Source organism: Sebastes umbrosus, chromosome 15 (assembly GCF_015220745.1).
Source record: "Sebastes umbrosus isolate fSebUmb1 chromosome 15, fSebUmb1.pri, whole genome shotgun sequence".
In the NCBI taxonomy this organism is placed as follows: domain Eukaryota; kingdom Metazoa; phylum Chordata; class Actinopteri; order Perciformes; family Sebastidae; genus Sebastes; species Sebastes umbrosus.
In genome coordinates this window covers 31,152,066-31,171,846 of record NC_051283.1, presented here as the reverse complement: position 1 = coordinate 31,171,846, position 19,781 = coordinate 31,152,066, and the positions used below count along the sequence as shown (strand labels likewise).

Here is a 19,781-nt window from a genome sequence, read left to right as displayed (position 1 = left end):
AATTTAGCGTAAGTTTGGAGCGTTATTTAACCTCCTTCCCGACTAGCTAGTGTGACATGGTTGGTACGGATGGATTCATCAGGTTTTTCTAGTTTCAAATAACACCAGTATCTGACTTTTCTTCTGCCTTTCTTTTGGACATTTTTCAAACCTTTTTTAACCTTTTTTGGACATTTGTTGGACAATTTTCTGTTTTTTTCTGAGATTTTTCAGATCTTTTATCTTTTTATTTATTTTTTTTACATTTTGCTAATTTTTCGGAAATTTCTTTAGACATTTTACAGACTTTCTTTTAAAAAAAAAATTCAAATATTTTTGGACATTTTTCTGCCTTTTTTTCAGGATTTTTTTTGGACTATTTTCAGATTTTTTTTTCTGAGATTTTCAGACATATTAAGAAATTTTTCTTAAATGTTTTAAATTATTTCTTTTTTTTTACATTTTGACAATTTTCGGACTTTTTTCAGAAGTTTTTTTCAGACCGTTTACATACTTAAAAAAAAAAAAAGCATGACATGGTTGGTACCGACGGATTCATCAGGTTTTTATAGTTTCATATGATGCCGGTATCTTCACTCTGGCTTTAAAAGTGAGCCCGCAATAACCTTTGAAATACAGAATAGCGGTTAATCTAACCATTTAGCAGCACCTTCATGGCCCACTAGGTGGCTCTCTGAGGCCCACCGGAGGGCCGCGGCCCAGTGGCCTTAAAGGATTTAGTCAGTGTGGGTTTGGAGAGGTTTAGTGTAAGATCAGAGGAGTCCACTCACTGAAAAAAAGTGAATTCATCTCATATAAAGAATCCTCTTATACCTCCCGGATCAATCGTCTCAACACTCATTATTTTTTCTTTCTATTGTGCACAAAGGAGTCGATCTTTGCCGTGTCACAGAAGCAGAAAGAAGTGAGTGAAAGTGATGTGAGGTGAAGCAGTGAATAGGTGTGTTTAGTGTGTTAGTCTTTCTCAGCTTTATCTGAGGTGACTTCAGGTGTTCATGAGCCGCTGCATTGTGCTGCTCTTTAAACCAGGAAGTTGCATCCTATTCGAGCAGGCCGGCCAATACAGTGTGTGCGTGTGGAGAGAGCCGGCGTCAGATCCGTGTTCTCAGGGCAGTGCAGCTGGTGAATGTGAAACGGTGATAGGAGCGGCCCTTTAACCCGGCCCTATAGTTCAAATATTGACCGAGGTGCTGTGACAACACACGGTGACGGAAACACATGGCAGAGAGAGCGGAGGGTTAAGGACACCTCAGCACTGAACTGCTCCCACATCCTGGTTACGAGCCAACATCATCCAAATCCAGTGTTTATTTAGCACTTAAGCTTTTTACTAGAGGAATGCAGCAGAGAAAAGAACTTCACAGAGGAATAAAACAGGAATACAATTAATTTACAAAGAGATTAAATATGATAAAACAATAACACATTAAATATAAAATCATTAAGTCATATAAAACAGGAATACTATTAAATCAAAAAGAGATAAAATATGATAAAACAATAACACATGAAATATAAAACCAGTATTTATTTAGCGCTTAAGCTTTTTACTAGAGAAATGCAGCAGAGAAAAGAACTTCACAGAGGAATAAAACAGGAATACAATTAAATCACAAAGAGATAAAATATGATAAAACAATAACACATGGAATATAAAATAATTAAGTCATGTAAAAGCAGGAAAACAGGGCAAATGTACACCGATGGTTCAGCCTTCAGGAGCAGTTTGGGGTTCAGTATCTTGCTCAAGGACATGCGGACCAGAGGAGCCGTGGAATCAAACCGCCGAGCTTCCGATCGGTGGACGACGACCCGCTCTACCTTCTGAGCCGCAGTCATGTTGGTTTGACGAAAAACAGTGTGAACACAAGGTCCTCTTACTAGATTTCTTCCAGGAAGCTTTCAGTCACATCTCACAGTCTTTATGCTCAGTTACCATGGTAACCATTTGTCATCATGTGACCGCAGTAATGGAACTTCAGTCACATGGTAACAGCTGGTCGTATATCAGGGGAAGATCTTCCCAGTGGATGCTGTCAGCAAAATCAGGATTTAAGTTGTTTATCGTTGCAATTTTCTTTGAAACTTTAATATTAAAATCCTAAAAATTCTCAGGGAAACATGTATTAGTACTATTAGTATTGTATTAGTAGTATTAGTATTGTATTAGTAGTATTAGTATTGTATTAGTACTATTAGTATTGTATTAGTAGTATTAGTATTGTATTAGTAGTATTAGTATTGTATTAGTAGTATTAGTATTGTATTAGTACTATTAGTATTGTATTAGTAGTATTAGTATTGTATTAGTACTATTAGTATTGTATTAGTAGTATTAGTATTGTATTAGTACTATTAGTATTGTATTTGGACCAACAACAACAAGTTTACCTTTAATAGCATTCACCCACAGAAACATGTTGGTATATGTATTTATCTGTTTATGAATGTTCTAAAGGAACAGAAGGGGATCCAGATGTTTGTTTCGCTCCTCCAGCTGCATATTGTGTCATGGTCATGGTCATTTCTGATTGGCCGGCTTCATGTCTCGCCGTTCTCCTCCATCTCACGTGTTATTTTTGTACACCAGGACACATCAGAGTGTGTCATCCATGTACAAATGAAAGTTAATTATTTATTACAACCAGATGGATTTAAAGATAACTTAAAACAATCGCATTACTTTAATCCAATCTAGTACTTTAAAATGGAGAATTGGTTCCGAGCACTTTGTTTCATAAAAACTACAGTTACCAGTTTTAGGAAATTACTGAACCCCACGGGAAACTATATTTGTGAGGTGTTTAGTAAGAACTGATGGAACCACAGACGGGAAGTCAGAAAGGTTTCGTATGCAGGTTTTGGTCTTTCCATGTGATTTTGCTGACAGTAAGACACAGAATAATGCTTATCCTTTAAGAAAGATGGGAAGGATCAAACAGAGACACTAAATTATAATAGAATCTGTCACGGTTTACTGTAGTTCCTGCTGGGTGGAAGCAGCAGTGGCCTTACTAAAATGAAATCTGTATGTAAATGTTTAGTAAGTCACTATTCAGGGCTCCGTGCTATCTGTTTGTTTGATTAACAAAGAATCACAGGTTTCTCACTTTAAAATAAGCTAACAAAAGTTAGTAAATCATTATAATCATTATTCAACAGTCCATAAAATCTGCAGCATCCTCTGCAGCGTTTCTCCAGAGGGTCAAAGGTCAAACGGTTCATTAGAAGGTTCTTCCTGATGGATTTAGGATAATTTTTCTTTCCAACCTGGCAACCCAAAAAGATCTTTTTTATTAATGGCTTAAAAAATAAATGAATGAAAGATGTATTAACCATTAATAATAAAACTATATTAGCTGATGTGTCTGACCACAATCTGCATTTGATGTTATTATATTGTGCTTCATGATTTTTAGTCTTCTTTTGTAACTTTGTTCTAAAGCTACACAGATATAGCACAGAGAAGAAGAAGCTGCTCCACATGTTCCCCTGCAGGTGGAGGAGGACTGAGGAGCTGCTGCTGCAGGGTTCAGGGCTCCGGACCGGCTCCGGACCGGCTCCGGACCGGACCGGCCGGGACGACCCTGAACAAAGCTTCCATTCACTGAGAGCTCCCTGCTGCAGGATACAGGACACTGTGGAGATGCTCCCAGATAACGCTGTGTAGTTAACCTGCTGTAGGCCGAGTTATGAACCATCATTCATTCTTTATTCATCTTCATGATGACTGAATCCATGTGTTGACTTTGTGGGAAAGACACGTTCAGTTGCACCCTTTGTGTCTTTGAGCCAATCACAGAACGACCAATCATCATCCAGCCTTCTGCTCTTCCTCGCTGACAAACAATAAAACTGATCAATTAAATAATAATTAATAATCATTCATATATTAGAACCTGTTTTATATTGCTTTATAACTGTGTGTGTTTTACCTGTTTTATGTTTTATCTGCCTCGTCTTGTCAAGTATTTGTTTTAAAGCACTGACCAGATGTGGCAACTGTGAATCTCATTGTATTTAATAAAATGACAATAAAGCTTTCTATTCTATTCTATAGAATGAAACCCAAGTTAGGATTATAAAAGATGTGAAATGTCTCTTCTAGTTTATACGAGCCAAACCTCATCAATGAATCTGATCAGTCAAGAGCGCTCTGCTTATTGGCTCTTATAGGTAAACCGTAGACTCCACATAATGTAGTTTATAACTCGCTATAGTGTTCTCATACATTCAGCATAGATAATATACTAAAGCAACATTACAGAAAAATAAAAAATCCACTCCTGAGTTTTACAGGAAGAAGATTAACAAAATAAGAGTTCTATTAATAGAAAGGGAAAAGTTAAGAGAGAACGGGTGGGTGTGTGGGGTATGTTATGTTTGTTAAAGTAAATCCTGTATTGAATATATTGCATAATAATGCTGATGTTTGTATAACAAAAAAACAATAAAGACATTGTTAAAAAAAAAAAAAGAGTTCTATTAATGACTTGTGCCGATTTCAAGCTTTTATTCTATCATAACTTAAAATGATTATGATCTCACACCACGATGCATTTGGTAACACACACAGAAACCTCAACGTAGCGTCTACCAGTAATGTTCAGGGAGTCTGGTGGTTTGTAATGAAATCTGAATCACCAGTGGGGGCGGGTGGAGGGAGGGAGGGAGGGAAGAGGGGCGGGCCCGCAGGTGAGCAGGTGTTTAAATACGAGACAGGTGAGAGTGGAGGTACAGCAGCAGATCCTGGAGCTCCGGTCGGGAACAGGTGAGACACACAGGTTCATTATTCCCTGTTTAAAGGGGCCGTTCACTCTGCTGGGGAAATACAGTCACAGTGGGTTCATCAGGGTTTCTATCTGATTATAGGAAAGACTTCAAAGTAACTTATTACATTTGATTACTTTTTGAATACTTTTCTAACAAACTTTTATTCAGATTTCTTCACAATAAGTTGAGTGTAGATTGGAGCAGAGCAACAGCATGAATGTTGGACACGTTTTACCTTAAAGAATACAACGAACAATGACATTTATTTTGTAATGGATTACATTAGACCACATGTAACACTGCGTACCACATTACAACAGCAACGCCCACGTTGGACTGTCACACCCTTCTCTCTCTTTACTTGTTTCTGGTCCGCTGGAAGTGCCAACAGAATAATCTGCAGTAGGAATCTGGAGGACTCGGTCAACCCGTTTCCTTCTCAAAGGGACGGGAACGGTGATGTTTCATGTCATTTTGATATTGTCTGTTCCAGTAAGTCCATAAAGATGATCAAAGCGGTGTTGTCGGTGCTCCTGGTCCTGGTGGCCGTGTCCTCCGCCTTCGGGAAATACATCCCCAAATCTGGCAAGAGGATCCCTCAGACTCTGTCCAGAGGTCTGTGAGCATCGTCTGCACCTCTGAGACTGAAGTGTGATAAATATCTGTTCATTTGTCTTTAATGGTGTCCATACATGTGTGTCCAGGTTGGGGTGATCAGCTGATCTGGGCTCAGACGTACGAGGAGGCTCTCTACTGGTCCAGGTCAAAGTAAGAACTAGTTCAATGGTTTACACTGATACTGACGTTGGTTGACGCTGACAGTCAGATGTTTAAGTGGAGCTGATGTGTGTTTCAGAAACAAGCCTCTGATGGTCCTCTTCCACCTGGAGGATTGCCCCCACAGCCAGGGTGAGTCCACCTCCGGCCTTTCTGTTAGCTCTCTTATCAAGTTGCTCATGCACTTGAATTAAACCTGTTTGAAGAGCGAGCGCTCATTTGTTTGCTCGTGTGACGTCACATCCTGGTGCTAGTTCTGTGCCAACAAACGCTGGACTGAGCCGGAGGATTAAAACCTGTTTCTCCCACAGAACTGAGGAAGATCTTATCCGAGGACAACGGGATCCAGAGGACGCTCGACGAGGACTTCATCGTCCTCAATCTGATGGTGAGTTAGAGGAGTCTTCAGGTCAGACTATCTGACTGAACAAAGTGTTTTAAAGGTGCACACCACTGAATCTGTATTCAATTATAAAACCTTTAACAAACCTGGTGTCACGCTGGAGTAAAACTCTGAGACCTGATAGTTTATTAATCCATTTTACTGTTCAGCATTTAAGCTCCTGCACACGTGGTATTCCTCTATAATACTAAATATTCACCACTAAACCAGCAACAGTTCAAGTTTAGTTTGATGAATAACTTAAGCCAGCCTTTCTCAACCCCTGGCCCGGGGCCCCCTGTTGGGCCTCAGAGCGCCACCTAGTGGGTGTCAGAGGTACGAACAAATGGTTATTTTAACCTCTTCCAAATCCGACAGCCGCTGTTCTGTTTTTGCAGAGGTTGTAGCGGGTTGTCTTACAGCTAGAGGACGGATACTGGAATGATATGAAACTAAAAATCCTCATGAATCCGTCGGTCCCAACCATGCCAGGCTAGCTTCTCAGGAAGGAGGTTAAATAACACTTCAAAGTTACTCTAAATTTTGGCGTGGAAAAACTGTCATGGCCATTTTCAAAGTGGTCCCTTGACCTCTGACCTCTAGATATGTGAATGTGTGAGGGTTTTTTACGAAAAAATGTCCGAAAAATGTCCGAAAAAAAAGTCTGAAAAAAGTTTAAAAAAAAGTTTAAAAAATGTCCAAAAAAAAAAAAAGTCTGAAAAATGTCTGAAAAATGTCCGAAATAATTTGAAATAAAAAATCACAAAACGTAAAAAAAAAAAAAAAAAAAAGTCGGAAAACAGTTTAAAGTAAAAGTCTGAAAAATGTCCGAAAAAAGGCGGAAAGATGTTTAAAAAAAAGTTTTAAAAAAGTTTAAAAAAAGTCCAAAAAAAGTCCCAAAAAATGTCTGAAAAATTTCTGAAAAATGTCCGAAAAAAAGTCGAAAAAAAGTTTAAAAAAAGTTTAAAAAAAGTCCAAAAAAAGTCCCAAAAAATGTCTGAAAAAAGTCTGAAAAATGTCTGAAAAAAAGTCGGATTTTTTTTTTAAAAAAGTTTTTAAAAAAGTCTAGAAAGATGTCCAAAAAATGTTAAAAAAAAATGTCTGAAAAATGTCCAAAATAATTTGAAATAAAAAATAAAAAAACATAAAGAAAAAAAGTCGGAAAAATGTTCAAAAGAAGTCGAAAAAAAAATCGAAAAATCGAAAAATGTCTGAAAAAAGTCGGAAAAATGTCCAAAAATAATTCAGAAAAAAACCTGATTAATCCATCGGTACCAACTAGGTCATACGAGCTGGTCATGAAGGAGGTTAAATAACGCTCCAAAGTTACTCTAAATATTGGCGAGGAAAAACTGTCATGTCCATTTTCAAAGGGGTCCCTTGACCTCTGACCTCCAGATATGTGAATGTAAATGGGTTCTATGGCTACCCACGAGTCTCCCCTTTACAGACATGTGTACGTTTTTTGAAACAAAAAAGTGATGTTGGAGACAAACCTGCTCCAGTGGAAGCTCCAAAGCGTGCGGTGAGGAAATATGACCCTGAATAGTTTGGATTCATAACGGCAGGCAGTGATGGGAGAGGGTAAACTGAATACACCTGACAGTGTCAGAACACATCTTTATCTATCTTTATCTATAGCCCAGTTTGTCATTTATTTGGGAGAATTATTTTAACAATCAGACGTGAAGTTACAAAAGGTTGAGAAGCCGACTGAAGCAACCCTCCGACTGTCGTCACATCATCAGTCACGTGTTGCTGAACTGGGCCTGAGCCACGCCGACATCACGCCAGCCAGAAGAGAAACCTCTCATATCAAATAAAAAACCCAAACTGTTGTATCTCAGTTCATCGCTCTAGAGGAGGAGGTTATTTAGAGCCTTTTCATCGCTCTGAGACGGATCACACTTTGATGACGTGTTATTCTTTCTCTCACCAACAGTATGAAACCACGGACAAGAATCTCTCTCCCGATGGACAGTACGTTCCCAGGATCATTTTTGTCGGTAAGAGCTTTCTCTTATAACACAACTCTCCCTGTTAGCCTTTCATCTGAGCTGTGTGAGCGAGACGTTGTGACCTTTGACCTCTGTTATCGGTTTAATTCAGTCTTACTTTCCAATGGAGGAAGAAATATTCACATCCTTTACTTAGTCCAGGGGTCAGAGGTCAGAGGTCAGAGGTCAGCAACCTGCGTCTCTTCAGCTCCTCTCCAGTGGCTCCCTGTGGATTATTAAACATGGAAATTAATAACTGTTTTTTGTTTACATTTTCATTTTTATTTATCATTGTATCACGGAGTATTAGGGCCACATTGAGGAAACAAAATAAATCTGAGATTTAGAGAATAAAGTCATAATATTAATATTATAAAGTAGTATTTTTACATGTTATTTTCTTTTTTTCTTGTAAAGTTATGACTTTATTCTCATAATATTACGACTTTATTGTGTAAATCTCAGATGTGTTTTCCCTCAATGTGGCCCTAATACTCCGTAGTACATTGTCTCTTTGGCCCTCACTGCATTAGACTTATATACTATATACTTAGACTATAAACTGAGTTACCTTCATCACAATGATCACATGTTTTGTGGCTCCAGACAGATTATTATTTTTTTCTTTGCCTAAAATGTCTCTTTTGATAGTAAAGGTTTCTGAGTCCTGACTTAAGTAAAGGTAGCAATTAAAGAATACTACATTACAAGTAAAAGTCCTGCTTACCCTGACCCGATGTGTCTTCACAGACCCCACGATGACGGTGAGAGCCGACATCATCGGTCGCTACTCGAACCGCATGTACGCCTACGAACCTGCTGACACCAAACTGTGTAAGTGCTCCAGCTGACCGACACGCTGAGGCGTGTTTGTGCCCGTTAACAACTCCGACTGACTCGGTGTGAATGTTTCTCTCTCACAGTGAAGAGCAACATGGAGAAGGCCAAGAAGCTCCTGAAGTCCGAGCTGTGAGCGCGAGGAACGAGACGCACGCTCCACATAGTGACCCCCGATGACCCCGATGACCTCCGAGACTCCACCGCCACCGCCGGAGGCCGATAACACGCCGTCACTACAGTTTATATGGAGAATTATACGCACTGGGAAGCTCCTCGTCTTCACCTTCATTCATTGTTATTATTACTGTACATCCAGAATGTCTTTTGAATAAATATGGAAGTGTTCATACATACCACATGGACAGTGTGCCTTTTCATTTATACGTGTAAAACTCTAAAGAACATGAATAATACACTACAATAAGTACTTCCTGTCGGTACTACAGCTACTAAATACTTCTACTAGCTAATCTGAATATTGAAGGACAGGTTTTAGCCTCCGTATAGTTTTATATATGTAGTATTATGTATAGTATAGTAGGCCTGTTTTACAGTAATCTGTGTTAGAGAGCTCAGAGTATAAACTACGGTTTGGGAGGATTACTGATAATGAACATACTTGTACATTGTAGTGTCAATGTCAGTGAACATGAGATATGATCTGGAACGTAGCCACTATCAGCTTCTAACTGCTTTAATACAAACGCCTTGATTAGTGCAGCTTTAGAGGCATTTCTAAATTATTACAATGACTTAAGCAAAGTCTGATTTTCCATCGGTGGCACAGTGAGCTCACCACTTAGTGACCTAGGGAGGTGTGCAGGTGAAACAGCGAAAAAGCCAGAAACCTGACAGACCACACTGAGGGCAGCAAAGTGCCAGATAGCAACAATCCGTCTCTTGTTCACCTGTCCTCCAGTCTGATCACCTCAGGTATGAATAGTCATAGTGTCATAACGATTCACAGCTCAGAGGCTGAGTTTCATTCAGATTCGGCAGGTATGTGCGTGTGTGTCTGTGTGTGTGTCTGTGTGTGTGTGTGTGTGTGTGTGTGTGTGTGTGTGTGTGTGTGTGTGTGTGTGTGTGTGAGTGTGTGTATGCGTGCGTGCGTGTGTGTGTGTGTGTGTGTGTGTTCAACATCCTGGATGGGCGGGATTACGCTGCCAGCACTGAAAGCTTTTTCCTGTTGCCAGGATACGGAGGCCCAGAGGAGACTATTGTTCCGTGTAATGAGCTCCACTCAGCAGAGAGAGAGCGTGGTGATGGTCGGTTGGCTGGTCAGAAACATCCTCCTCCCTGAGACCAACAGAGTGAGACTATAGAAAAGCATTCACCTTTAACCTGAAGGGAGGAGAACCAAAGACAAGTCAGCGTTTGTTGCTTGTAGCTGTACAGTAACGTGTAGAATAGTTTACAGTCTGGGTCTTTAAACTGTTCCAAAGACCAGGTTAAAGGGGCGATCGAGTTTCTTTATTTACCCATTCTATTGTTCTTTATTTCATTATTTATGTTTCATTGTATTCTGCTGTTTATGATGTGAATTTCCCCGGAAAGCACAACTCCAACAACACAAGGCTTCCATCCAGGAGACGTTCATGTTACCATTCTGTTAGTTTTGGTTTATTGGCTTTCTGTGTTTGCTCTCTCTCTCTCTCTCTCTCTCTCTCTCTCCCGTCTCTTTTTCTCCTGCAGGTCAGGTGTGTGGAGGAGGTGTGAATGGCTCCTCGCAGGGCAGCAACGAGGCTCACCAGGTTTTCATCAGATGATCAACCTCTCCATAGAAGCCTACTCCTACTCTGCCAGATAACTCCGTCTGGTTTGGTAGTGCTTCGCGTAGCTTCTCTAGTGTTTTTGCATCTTGCTATTTTCCTAGTGTTTCTCGTGACATCTTGACTTACCTGTTTTTTTTGCCTGTGCTCTGGTTTCCTGGTGGCTTGTTGCTGCTCAGCTTCCTTGTTCTCCGGTGGCTGAGATATTCCATGTGCTCAGTCCTCGTGTTCATTCTCTCCTCGCCACGAGCCGGCCAGCTTCCTGCTCTCCTGCCTGCCATTTTTCCCTCTCGGTTGGAAAATAAACTCTGTTTTAATTTCTGACTTACCTGAGTCTGTCTCTGCTTCAAACTAAACTAAAACCAGCAGTTCATGTCCCGTGTTTCACAACGTTCAGTAGTTTTCAGCCCGACCATGCAGTTCTTCCCTAAACCTAACTAAGTGGTTTTGTTGACTAAACCTTAGCAGGAGTTTTTGTTTAATTCACAACATTAATCACGTCTTTACTGCGATCATAAAGTGACGCTGAGGGGTCTGACAGAGCGTCAGTGAGTGACGTGTTGGGATGATGGACTCAAATCTATTTTTTGCAGTGTTGAATTTGAACATTTTACACTCCTAAAAAACAGAATGATTTTATGCAGGAATAGAAGACGTAAAGCCGGAGAAACATTTCTTCTTTTCTTCCTTCAGTGTTTTATTTATTGCGGTTTACAGTACAAAGACTCAGGCAGGTCAGACAGATCATCACTGCAGCTCTCATACAGCAGCTCATATTGGTAGAAGAGTCATGCAAAAGGCCAAATACACCACACGCAGCCAGGAGCAACACACACACACACACACACACACACACACACACAGTATTCATACTTTCACACATGGTCATAATAACGCGGTCATATATCACTATGCAGAGTAACATTATTGCGTTCATTGAGGCGGACGAACAGGCAACAACAGGAGGAGTGACGGTGTCGAGGGTCGACGTCAGGCAGGCTGCATAAATACTTGTGGGATACACAGCAGACTGCTGGAGACCACATCGCCTCTTCTCACAGCCACAGAGCGCTCAGTGAGCTGACGGTGCACGTTCAGACACCGAGCCGTCACACTGGAGGCAATGTGTGTGTGTGTGCCGTTCCACTCGTTTTCAGAACACACTTCACTCTTTAAAAACCAAACACATCACATGGTTATAACAGCAGTCGGTGGGGACACACAGGTCAGTGTTGTATTTACAGGTAAAGCCCAGAGAAGGTCCACGGAGGTGGTGAAGTGACGGTGCAGAGGGGGCCGGAGCTGGTGGTGCCGACTCACAGGAAAGCACTGGGGTTGGCTCGGGGGTCCTTCTGGTTCCTGTAGCGATACGTGAGCCACACGCCCAGAATCTGACAAGAGGACACACTGACGGTCAGACAGGGAGAGCAACACAATCAACAAATCCTACGAGAAGACCCAAACCCACTGTGTCACCGGCTGACAGCTTCCTTCATCACCATCAACACACACACACTGGAGTTTATTCTGACTGACGTCTTCTAACGTCTGATTAAAAACGACAGCGAGCAGCTGTTTGAGGAAATCACTGAGCCTTTCTTCAAAAATGAAACTAAACATTTGTGAGGTGTTTTTTTAAAGACGATGTCTTCAGTAGGACTCAGACGGACAGAGGAGGGACGTCTGGTGAGATGCACACTGAGTCCAAACATGGGACTCACTGACAAACAGACTATAGCTTCATGTTCCACGACTCAGCGTTCTCTAAGCCATTTGATCTCTGCTGAAGTCCTCATCATGTTTACTGGATAATGTTGTCTCAGCCAAATCAATTCAATACATCATACTGTAGATGTATGAGATCCTATCTATGTCTACGATGACCAGCTAATTATAAAATGGAAACATTTAGAAAGCCGACCCAATTTACAACGTTATATTAAACTAGAAAAGTGTGAATGCTAGATGCTGAAGAGCTTTAATCTGTATGAAGAAATCAGAATCAAAAGATTATGAATCAGTAAATAAAAGTTGTAATTGCATGAAAAGCAGCTGAAGCCTTGTAAATAGTTAGTTCTGAGTTCCCTGTTAAGAAAGTTACCTTCTGGGGCTTTTATTTTGAAAAACTAGGTGAATCCCTAGTTTCCTGTTAACATACAAAAAGGAGAATTTTACCAAGCTCCAAACAAAGTTAAATATTCCAAAAAGTACAATTGGGATGAATGAAAGTTGAATAATAGCCAGAATCTATGGAAGATGTGGAACATTTTACAGTTTGAATGGAGTTTCTAGGTGAAAGTATGAATGAGCAGTGAAGAGTTGAAAATGCTTGAAAATGTTTAAATTCTGAACATTTCTTCCATTTATTTCAATGGAGAATTTCTGATGAATTATGGTTAATAATTCTGAAAATATGAAAGTTATGTATGAGAAAAGTAATAGCCATCACGTCCTAATTGAGCTGCACGTTTTGATGTTTGAATGGAGTTTCTATGTTGAAACATGTGGGAGGAGTAGCAATGCAAAAAAAGTGGTCCGATGAAAAATAAAAATAAAGAATGTAGAAGAACATATGTTGTGCATCACCTCTTTCCTTTCACTTTTTGTTACTCACAATCTCTCAACGGTTCAGGTCAAAGTAGGACTGTGCAGCTTTTTTCGCATTGAGGGCGTTTTCCCACCTGTAGATCGTTTGCTTTGGTCTGAATCAGGGACCAGATTGTTACCGTGCTGCGTGTGGCCTCTAATTTGGTTTGTGCTCACACGGCAGAATTTACAAGAAACTGCTCTCTGATTGGTCAGAACTTCCATGCTGGAAAACTCCCGGAAGTAAACAAAGAAGAGCAGACTTCCAGAACGCAACAACGGAGGGACGACTACGCCGCTTCATTCACAATTTTTCACTCAAGGCAACGATCCAGTTTGAAAATGAGGCGACTGGAAAACAACGTGTTGATGCACTGAAGGAGCATAGCAAGACAGTTCAGGAGGAGGCGTGCATCAACCCTCCTAAACTGTGACAGGAACATACATCAGGTCTGCCCGTCTTCAACACAGCCTGACGTTACTCCTGTTTATTACTGATGTGAATAGCGAGGACGAGCGTAGGCTCTTTAGTACTATTGGTGTCTGGTGTCTGGTGTTGACGTGCACAGCGCAGCTCGCTACCGGAGCTTATTTAATCCAAAAAGGCTCAATGCTTCCTCCAGTTAGGCCGGATCGAGGTCGGATCACGTTCTCACCACAAACAAAGCGTACCAAGAGGGTAAACATTCCAGCGTTCGATTCAAACTAAACAAGACTGGTGTGAATACGCCCCTTACTCTCCTTCTGTAGAGTTGGTTGCGATGTAACCAGTGTGTGTGTGTGTGTGTGTGTACCAGTGCACAGCTCGGTCGGCTGAGCGAGGCTCAATGCTGTACTAAATAATAGATTGATTAGTTTCATAGTTAAACTGTGCACAGCATCTAGCAGCAGCAGCAGCAGTGTTGTAGTTGTGATGTCTCACTTCAGTGAAGCTGAAAAAAAGTCCGATCCCTCCGACGAAGCGCAGAACCTCTCCGGCGTGTTCCTGGATCTTATCAGCGCAGGGCAAACAGGAGTGGTTGGGGAAACAGGCCTGCGGGACGACAAGAGACACAACAAGAGACACAACACCTGTTTCAGACAAATGTAACGCAGACAGCAGAGGAACTATCAATCTATATCTATACTATATCTATATCTATATACCATCTATATCAACACGCTGAGACGTAACAGAGGCCAGGAAACATTTCATGAATCTGAACTCACAGCGTCACAGGGGAGGTCGGGGTCCACCTGCCTGAAGCCGCAGCAGTTGAGGCTCTTCTCCACGTCCCTCTGAGTGCTCTGAGAGTTGTTCCAGCCCACCTCCAGCAGCTGATCCTGCAGCACAGTTCATGTGTTATGTGAGCATGTAAACCCGACTTCAGAACCCCGGATAAGCCCTCATCCCGTTCATGAGGAACCCAGATATGCTAGCTGGAGTAATCCTAAAGAAACCAGGATACTGCTGCATGTTTACACCTTATCCCGGTTATTGGGCGCCACCGACTATCAGCCAAGTGAAACACAAACAACGGAGGTAGCGAGAGAGCGACTGACGTCTGGAGCGATGAATAAACAGAGGTACTTTACACACAGCCAGATCAGTTCTAGACATTACATACTGTATGTGTGATGCATCAGAGAGGTGTTGCTCTCTGGGTTTAACGGTGCCCACACATCACTTCCACTTCGTTGCTGCAGGTGAAGACGTTAGTCTCTCTAGTACAAACCGTTGTTCAAGTTGGCCAGCTATCAAAACACACAGGACAATAGGATGGATATTCATCTTACCTGTTGCTCTCTGTTGATGGCCAAACAGGCACTGGAAACAGAGAACTGCACGATAAACACCATGAACAGGACGATCATGTACTGAGCTTCACCGTCAAGGAACAACAACTAATACACAAATCATACGTAGTCCAAATAATCCTGCTCACAGCCGGTGTTACTCTATTTAAAGCTGACGCTGTACATCAGTAGACTAGTTAGTGAGGCTGGAGACGAAGCCGCCATCTGCAGGACCGACCACGGTGTGAAATACGATGCTCGGTGCTGAACATGCAAACATGAATGGACATGAATTTTCCAAAACACTGAGGTGAAGAGAGCAAACTGTGGCAGATTAAAACAACCTGAGGGTCATAAACATGACATGCAAACTCATTACCAAGACTGCTCACAGATCAATGTAATACATCTTTAGTGTTCATGAACATACTCGACACTCACAACTCCAGATATTCAAATATGTGTCTTAAAGCCGCTCTGTAGTGCTGCAAGGATACAAAGAAGAGCAGGACCTGGTGATGCTTCATGGCCCCGATGAGGCCGGCCAGCGCCACAAAGAAGAGGAAGACGCCCACACCGATGACGCCGCCCACCACCTGGAAACTGGAGACCAGACCGAACCACTTCCCCCACGCTGCGATGCCGATCATCAGCAGGCTCACCATCTGCAGGACGGACACACAGCCTGAGTCTCAATGATGTCATTAAATAACTAAATAACAGTTTGGTTGAATTATATCAAATGAAAGTATTTGCTGCAATTAAGAAAATGTAACCCGTCTGGAAGACAAGCGTCATGTCCTCTAGGAACTCTGTCCTGGGTTCAAAAGAAGCATACAGTATACAGTATATACATAATATACATAATTAAACATCAATAAGTTGCAAATCCAAAATTCTAAATCGAACTATAAAGGAAGGAAACTCTGTTTGTCCGTCCCTCTGCGGGTTATCTGCAGATCTCGAGAACTGTTCATCCGATCAACTTAAAAGGACTGTTTGTAACTTCTTCCACGTATAAATCCTTGCTGGTCGGTGTCTCATGGTCTCTCGTGTGTCTCCGCTGTTCAGACTCAGACTCCAACACAAACTCCAGTGAAGCACCAAAACCTCTTGGTTGTATCTAGTGAAGCTGTTAAACAGTGTTGGCCGCGGTCGGAGGACGCGGGGGAGACCGTAGCTTTGGTCTCCAGGACCGGAGTCTCTGCTCCTCTGCTCCTCTGCCTGCCTTCACTCACACACCACGCTCCTTCTCTCTCTCTCTCTCCACCTCTCACGTGCATGCTGCTCACTCCACACTGCAGAAGAGTTAGTTTAGCTCTGAGAATATCTAGTGAATGTTCAGTGGACGTTTGTGCAGAAATAACTGCTGCAGCTCCTCCAGACCAACAGAGGTTTCCCGTGTCTTGTGAAGTGACGGGGCTCCACAGAGAGAAACGTTATCGTCTCCGACCAAAACTCCGGCGTCTCCTGTTCCCTCCGGCCGCGGTCGGGAGGCTGAGGCAGGAAAAGCCAACACTAGGATCAGCATTGATTCATGGAGAGACCTTGGTCTGGTCAGCTAACATTACTGTATTTACACGTTAGGTGTATTTTTCCAACGTGAGTAAGACTGTAAGACTTACTATCTTAGAACACTAACTGTGATGATGACCAGAATGCATTGCACGGCTGCTCACATAGACAATGAATGGGAAGCGTGGAAAGGACGGAGCCTGTGGACACGTACCAATACAAGCATGATGTAACTATTGATTTAAGAAACACATTAACTTACCGTTTAGTATTGCTTTAGTATGAAACTTTCATGAAGTTGGTACAGATAGATTAAAAAAAGAAGGGTCATGACATCATTATGACATCATCACCAGGCTCAGTAGGCCTCTGGTGATTAACATCATATATTCTACTATATGAGATAAAGCCTGTAGGAACCTGTAGGGGTCATAGACACACACCTACAGGTCAGGTTGAGAACGCAGCGATGATGATCAGCGCTATCAGCAGAGACAGGACGTCCTGTGTAACGCCGTAAAATGAAATAACATTTAAAGACTTAAAACCTGAACTTTGTAAATATATAAAAAATAAACCAGGCTGCTTTTTTCTTTTTTTAAACGGGTTAAAATAGTTTTCTGTGCTGATCCAGTGAGCATCTGATCCTGGTAGTGAATAATTGATTAAACAGAGTCAGTGTGTTGATTACAGCAGGTCGGTGCCTCCATATTTACAGGATAAAACAACTCCGTCTATTATATTATATTATATAAAAACCGGCTCTACAATGATCCATATGGTAACCTCCATCCTGCTGCTCTATAATGATCCATATGGTAACCTCCATCCTGCTGCTCTATAATGATCCATATGGTAGCCTCCATCCTGTGATCCATATGGTAACCTCCATTCTGCTGAGGATGCTCTACAATGATCCATATGGTAACCTCCATCCTGTGATCCATATGGTAACCTCCATTCTGCTGAGGATGCTCTACAATGATCCATATGGTAGCCTCCATCCTGCTCTATAATGATCCATATGGTAACCTCCATCCTGCTGAGGATGCTCTATATTGATCCATATGGTAACCTCCATCCTGCTCTATAATGATCCATATGGTAACCTCCATCCTGCTGAGGATGCTCTATATTGATCCATATGGTAACCTCCATCCTGCTCTATAATGATCCATATGGTAGCCTCCATCCTGCTCTATAATGATCCATATGGTAGCCTCCATCCTGCTCTATAATGATCCATATGGTAGCCTCCATCCTGCTCTATAATGATCCATATGGTAGCCTCCATCCTGCTCTATAATGATCCATATGGTAACCTCCATCCTGCTCTATAATGATCCATATGGTAACCTCCATCCTGCTCTATAATGATCCATATGGTAGCCTCCATCCTGCTCTATAATGATCCATATGGTAACCTCCATCCTGCTCTATAATGATCCATATGGTAGCCTCCATCCTGCTCTATAATGATCCATATGGTAACCTCCATCCTGCTCTATAATGATCCATATGGTAGCCTCCATCCTGCTCTATAATGATCCATATGGTAGCCTCCATCCTGCTCTATAATGATCCATATGGTAGCCTCCATCCTGCTCTATAATGATCCATATGGTAACCTCCATCCTGCTCTATAATGATCCATATGGTAACCTCCATCCTGCTCTATAATGATCCATATGGTAACCTCCATCCTGCTCTATAATGATCCATATGGTAACCTCCATCCTGCTCTATAATGATCCATATGGTAACCTCCATCCTGCTCTATAATGATCCATATGGTAGCCTCCATCCTGCTCTATAATGATCCATATGGTAGCCTCCATCCTGCTGATACTCACCACATAGAGGATGTTGAGGATGCACAGGGAGTGCTTGGAGCAGGTGAATCCGGCGCAGCCCATCTCGGTCAGTAAATGAAGACAATAAATACCATAAAACAATAAAGTATAATTAATATTTCGGCTCCAGAGATGAAATCCGGACAAAGAGAAAACCCCCCGCAGGAATAACCGGTCGCTGAGCAGCAGGTCGGACCTGAAGAACGGAGCTGGATGAGTCAAATACCGACAACACACAACACACTGTACAGGAAGTCACATAGCAGGCCTTAGAAATAAAATACATCCATTTGTCATCGTGTAGGTGAGACGGCTTCTATCTTAGCTTGACCACAGAAAATAAACAAATAAATAAATAAATAAATAAATAAATAAATAAATAGATAAATAGATAAATAGATAAATAGATAAATAAATAAATAAGTAAATGAGTAAATAAATAAATGCATAAATTAATAAATAAATAAATACATAAATAAGTAAATGAGTAATTGAGTAAGTAAATAAATAAATATATAAATACGTAAATAAATAAATATGTAAATAAATACATAAATAAGTAAATAAATAAATAAATAAGTAAATAAATACATAAATAAGTAAATATATAGATAAATACATAAATACATAAATAAGTAAATAAATACGTTAGAATAATAAATGAGTTAGTATCGTCTTGTATTACTGGTTGCATGGAGACGGCTTTGAAACAGCATTTAGACCTTCAGCGTGGGGTTCATTATTTTATTATTTTATAAGTTTCCTGGAAACTTAAGCGTGTGTCTGACACAGAGTTTTAGAGTTTAAAAGTGGTTGATGATTCCCAAAGGAAGTTCTCCATTTAGATTAGAACACTTGCAGAAACTATAAATGTGAAGTTAACACAATAAGATAAAATAAATAAAACATGTCCAGAGGGATATAATAACTTGTGTCTTTACAAAGGAAAGTGTGTTTTTTTGTTGTTGTTTTTTGTTATTATGGAACATCATTGATCTGACTACAGAAAATATGTCACTATAAAAGATAAAACAACGAGACAATTTATCATTATTTTATTTATTTATCTTTTCTTTTTTTTCTTTTTTTTTTTTACTATGACTATTTAATTTTATTTGTATATGTGTGTGTATTTATTTATTTATATTTATTTTGTACACTTGTTTTTTTTGAGTGCCCTCTGGGTATTGTCATGGGTGGGGGTTGGGTGGGATATCTATCAGTCCAAACATGTTTGTGCAGTGGATTGTCAGCGTTGTATTAACACAATTCAGAAATAAACTCTGTTTAAAATAAAATAAAAAGATAAAATGGAACTTTAATCAGCTGTTTTAGCAGGAAAATGATCCAAAGCCTGATGATCAAGTCTTTGGATGGACACTCAGTCAGTGCATGCTCCACCTTTATACACCTCAGTCACTGTGAGCTGAAACATTTATAAATATATTATTGTATTGCTGTATGACATTGGTTGGTTGACATCTTTCATAAAGTGAAGTCGTGTTAGAAATTC

At 40.8% G+C, this 19,781-nt stretch overlaps 2 protein-coding genes across 2 annotated transcripts; one reads left to right on the top strand and one right to left on the bottom strand.

The window, feature by feature from the left end:
• The first annotated feature begins 4,706 nt into the window (after positions 1-4,706).
• agr2 (anterior gradient 2) lies at positions 4,707-9,125 on the top strand. Its single transcript, XM_037794770.1, has 8 exons — positions 4,707-4,771; positions 5,267-5,388; positions 5,478-5,541; positions 5,630-5,682; positions 5,862-5,938; positions 7,875-7,938; positions 8,680-8,763; positions 8,853-9,125. Exons 2-8 carry the CDS (start codon positions 5,280-5,282, stop codon positions 8,900-8,902), a joined length of 501 nt encoding a protein of 166 aa, XP_037650698.1. The 5' UTR covers positions 4,707-4,771; positions 5,267-5,279; the 3' UTR covers positions 8,903-9,125.
• Positions 9,126-11,206: 2,081 nt separating this feature from the next.
• On the bottom strand, positions 11,207-18,482 carry tspan13b (tetraspanin 13b). Its single transcript, XM_037794766.1, has 6 exons — positions 18,269-18,482; positions 15,398-15,565; positions 14,901-14,981; positions 14,334-14,447; positions 14,047-14,157; positions 11,207-11,929 (listed from the first exon to the last, which is right to left on the bottom strand). Exons 1-6 carry the CDS (start codon positions 18,329-18,331, stop codon positions 11,855-11,857), a joined length of 612 nt encoding a protein of 203 aa, XP_037650694.1. The 5' UTR covers positions 18,332-18,482; the 3' UTR covers positions 11,207-11,854.
• Positions 18,483-19,781: the final 1,299 nt, after the last annotated feature.